The 3,066-nt window shown below is 49.8% G+C and overlaps 1 protein-coding gene across 1 annotated transcript in view; it reads right to left on the bottom strand.

Annotated features, from left to right (window-relative positions):
- RSG1 (REM2 and RAB like small GTPase 1) overlaps nt 1-1,539 on the bottom strand; it is a 6,774-nt gene extending 5,235 nt beyond the window's left edge. Inside the window, exon 1 of the mRNA XM_015565857.1 lies at nt 1,343-1,539. Within this exon, the coding sequence (XP_015421343.1) occupies nt 1,343-1,365 (23 nt within the window). The 5' untranslated portion in view covers nt 1,366-1,539. The remainder of the gene's footprint in view (nt 1-1,342) is intronic.
- Nucleotides 1,540-3,066: the final 1,527 nt, after the last annotated feature.

Genomic DNA, 3,066 nt, shown 5'->3' with positions numbered 1-3,066 from the left:
CCCTCTCTCTGTTCGCTCTCACCAATGGGGTTTATCCTCACAAACTGGTGTTCTGAATTTCTTATAAGAACCCAATTAAATAACTGATATGTTAAAAAAAAAAAGATCTTAAAAATGAGTCAGAGGCCCACTGTCCATTGTGATTGTACCTTCCAGTCAGTTCCTTCCTTCCTTCCTTCCTTCCTTCCTTCCTTCTTCCTTCCTTCCTTCCTTCCTTCCTTCCTTCCTTTTCTATCTTTCTTTCTTTCTCTTTCCTTCTTTCTTTTTAATATATTTTTATTGATTTCGGAGAAGAAGGGATAGAAACATCAATGATGACAGAGAATCATTGATCGGCTGCCTCCTGCACACCTCACACTGAGGATCAAGCCCGCAACCCGGCATGTGCCCCAACCTGGAATGGAGCTGTGACCTCTTGGTTCATAGGTCGTCGCTCAACCACTGAGTCACACCGGCCAGGCTCTTCCAGTCATTTATTGATCAATTCACTCCATTCATTCAACAATAATTACTGTGCACCTACTATGTGCTCAGCCTGGTCTCTAACTGCTGGGAATACATCGGCGAAGAAGTCCCTGCCCTCCTGGAGCCAAGTTTCGGCACTGAGGCCATGAACCGCTGGCCTGCTACCCGAAGGCGTGTGTTCAGTTAAATGCCTGTTGGCTGGACAGGATGCAGGTGGGGCATTGCTGAGAGATTGTCTATTACACTTAATTTTTCCCAGTGTCCTCTTGCAGTGCCTTCAGGTAGGGCAAATCCCTGTTATGTAAGGAATTACCTATGAGCCTTTACTGAAGGCCAACAGAGGTTGCCTCATTTAATTCTATAGAGAAACCTGTGTATGAAATATTATCCCTCTTTTCTTTCACAGACAAGGAAGCTCAGAAACTACACGATTGTCTGAGGCCACACCACACAGGTGGTCAGTGGAAAACCAGACTCAGAACCCAGGGTGTGAGGACTCAGAAGTACTAGTACGTACCTTTTCTGCCAGAGTGGACCTTATGTTTTTAAAACTTTGCCCCAGCCACTGGAGGGCGGCTCCTAGTAAAGCTGTTAACAGCCAGAGGACCGAAACCCACAAATCACGGAGGCCCATTATATCCAAGAAGGTGGAGGGGACGAGGAGGTGTAAGGCAGGGAACTTCCTTCACCTGCTTCCGCTGCAGCTGGGCTGAGACAGCACACATGCATAACCACTCCTACAGGATTCTGTGCGGGAAACTTGCCCACACTCCCCGGTCGCTCAGTGCCCCTTCCTGCAGTCCTTACGGGATCTGCCGGGAGGCAGGTTATTCACAGCCATCGTCTCTCCACGTGCCAGGGCTCAGAGCTGACTTACCTCTGGGTTTCCAGGCTCCACATCCAGTCCTGTGCTCGCTGGCCCCGTGGTGGAGGGCTAAGGGAGAGTGTGAGGAAATGGAGCAACTTGGCAGTTAACCAGGAGGCCAGAGAAGATGTGAGGTCTTCACGCACAGAGAGGGAGGCTGGTGGTCAGAGGAGCTGGTGGCCAGAGGGTTAGCTTTTGGAATCAGTCTTCACCGCCCTCAGGAGCTCATGGGGCACCAGGAGCCCATTTGAAACATGAATTCTGGGACTCCATCCCCCAGATTCTGCATTGGGGCGTTCGATGAGTCTGTGAGCCGCACCTATAAGGAGAGCGTTGGGCAGTCGGGGAAGTTGAGCTCTGGATCAGTCTGCTTGAGCTGCCATAGCAGATTACCACAGACTGGGGGGCTTACACAACAGAAATTTATCTTCTCACAGTTCTGGCAGCTAGACGTCCAAAATCAAGGTGCCCCAGGGTTGGTTTCTGGTGAGGCCTTTCTGCCTGGCTTGCGGGAGGCTGCCCTCTCCCTGTGTCTGCATGCACTCTTGGTGTCTCTTCCTTTTTTTATAAGGACACCAGTGATAGTGGACTAGGGCCCCACAATTATGACCTCATTTAACTTTATCTCCTTGAAGACCCTATCTCCAAATAAGTCATATGGGGGGGGCCCTATCTGACTTAGGGCTTTAACATATAGATTTGGGGTGTGTGTGTGTGTGGGGGGGGTGTACACAAGTCAGTCCATGATAGAGTCCACAGACCTAATTTAGATAAACACTGCTGCTGGGGACAGGAAGCCAGATAGCAATTGGCACCTGGGAGTGAGGTGGTTAGAACTGCATTTCAGAAGGAAGCTTGTGAACCATCTTGGTCTAGTGAGTTCCCCTCTCCATTGATTTTTAGAGAGAGTAGAAGGGAGAGGGGAACGAGGGAGAGAGAAAGTGGGGAGAGGGAGTGAATGAGAGAGAAACATTGATGTGAGAAAGATATATCCATTGATTGCCTTTCACATGCACTGGGACCCAGGCCTGGGATTGACCTGCAACCCAGGTTCATGCCCTTGACAGGGAATTGAATCCATGATCTTTCAGTGCGGGGGAGGGGGGGTATATCAGGGGGGGGAGGTAGGAGGACACACTAACCACTGAGCAATGCCAGCCAGGGACCCTGGCCTTTTTCTGTTCCTTTAGGGCAGGAGTGGGGAACATCCTTATAAAGCTCGCGAAATCATTTCGTCTGGCCCTGCCAACGCATTAGGAGTTAATTAAATGTTTGACCAAACATAGCAGGCTAATGTTTAAGTTGATAGTTTTGTATGGCCTGAGAATGATGTTATAAATATCCAAATGGCCCTTGGCAGAGAAAAGGTTCCCCATCCCTGCTTTAGGGCTTCTGCATTGCAGTTCCCAACCCCTGGAGCTCTCTGCACCTCCCCCAGGAGCTCACATGGACACTGCTTCTCCCACTCGGTCTCGGGGTGAATGTCACCTGCACAGAGAGGCCTTCCCTCTCCACTGCTCAAGGATTTGCCCAGGGACCCCAGGCTCACTCTTTCATATCATCCTGTTCTTGGTCCTGAAATTTAAAAATGTATCGTCTGTCTCCTTCAGCGGGGGCATAAGCTCCGTGAGGCTCGTCTCATCATTTTGTTGTTACATCCCTGTACTAGTTTCCTAGAGCTGCAGTAACAAAGTACCCCAAGGTGTGCGGCCTCAACATTTAGTTCTGGAGGTTAG

The sequence above is a fragment of the Myotis davidii genome, unplaced genomic scaffold, assembly GCF_000327345.1.
Source record: "Myotis davidii unplaced genomic scaffold, ASM32734v1 scaffold299, whole genome shotgun sequence".
Lineage (NCBI taxonomy): Eukaryota > Metazoa > Chordata > Mammalia > Chiroptera > Vespertilionidae > Myotis > Myotis davidii.
The sequence above is the reverse complement of the archived record's forward strand: the minus strand, read 5'-3'. Positions and strand labels throughout refer to the sequence as shown.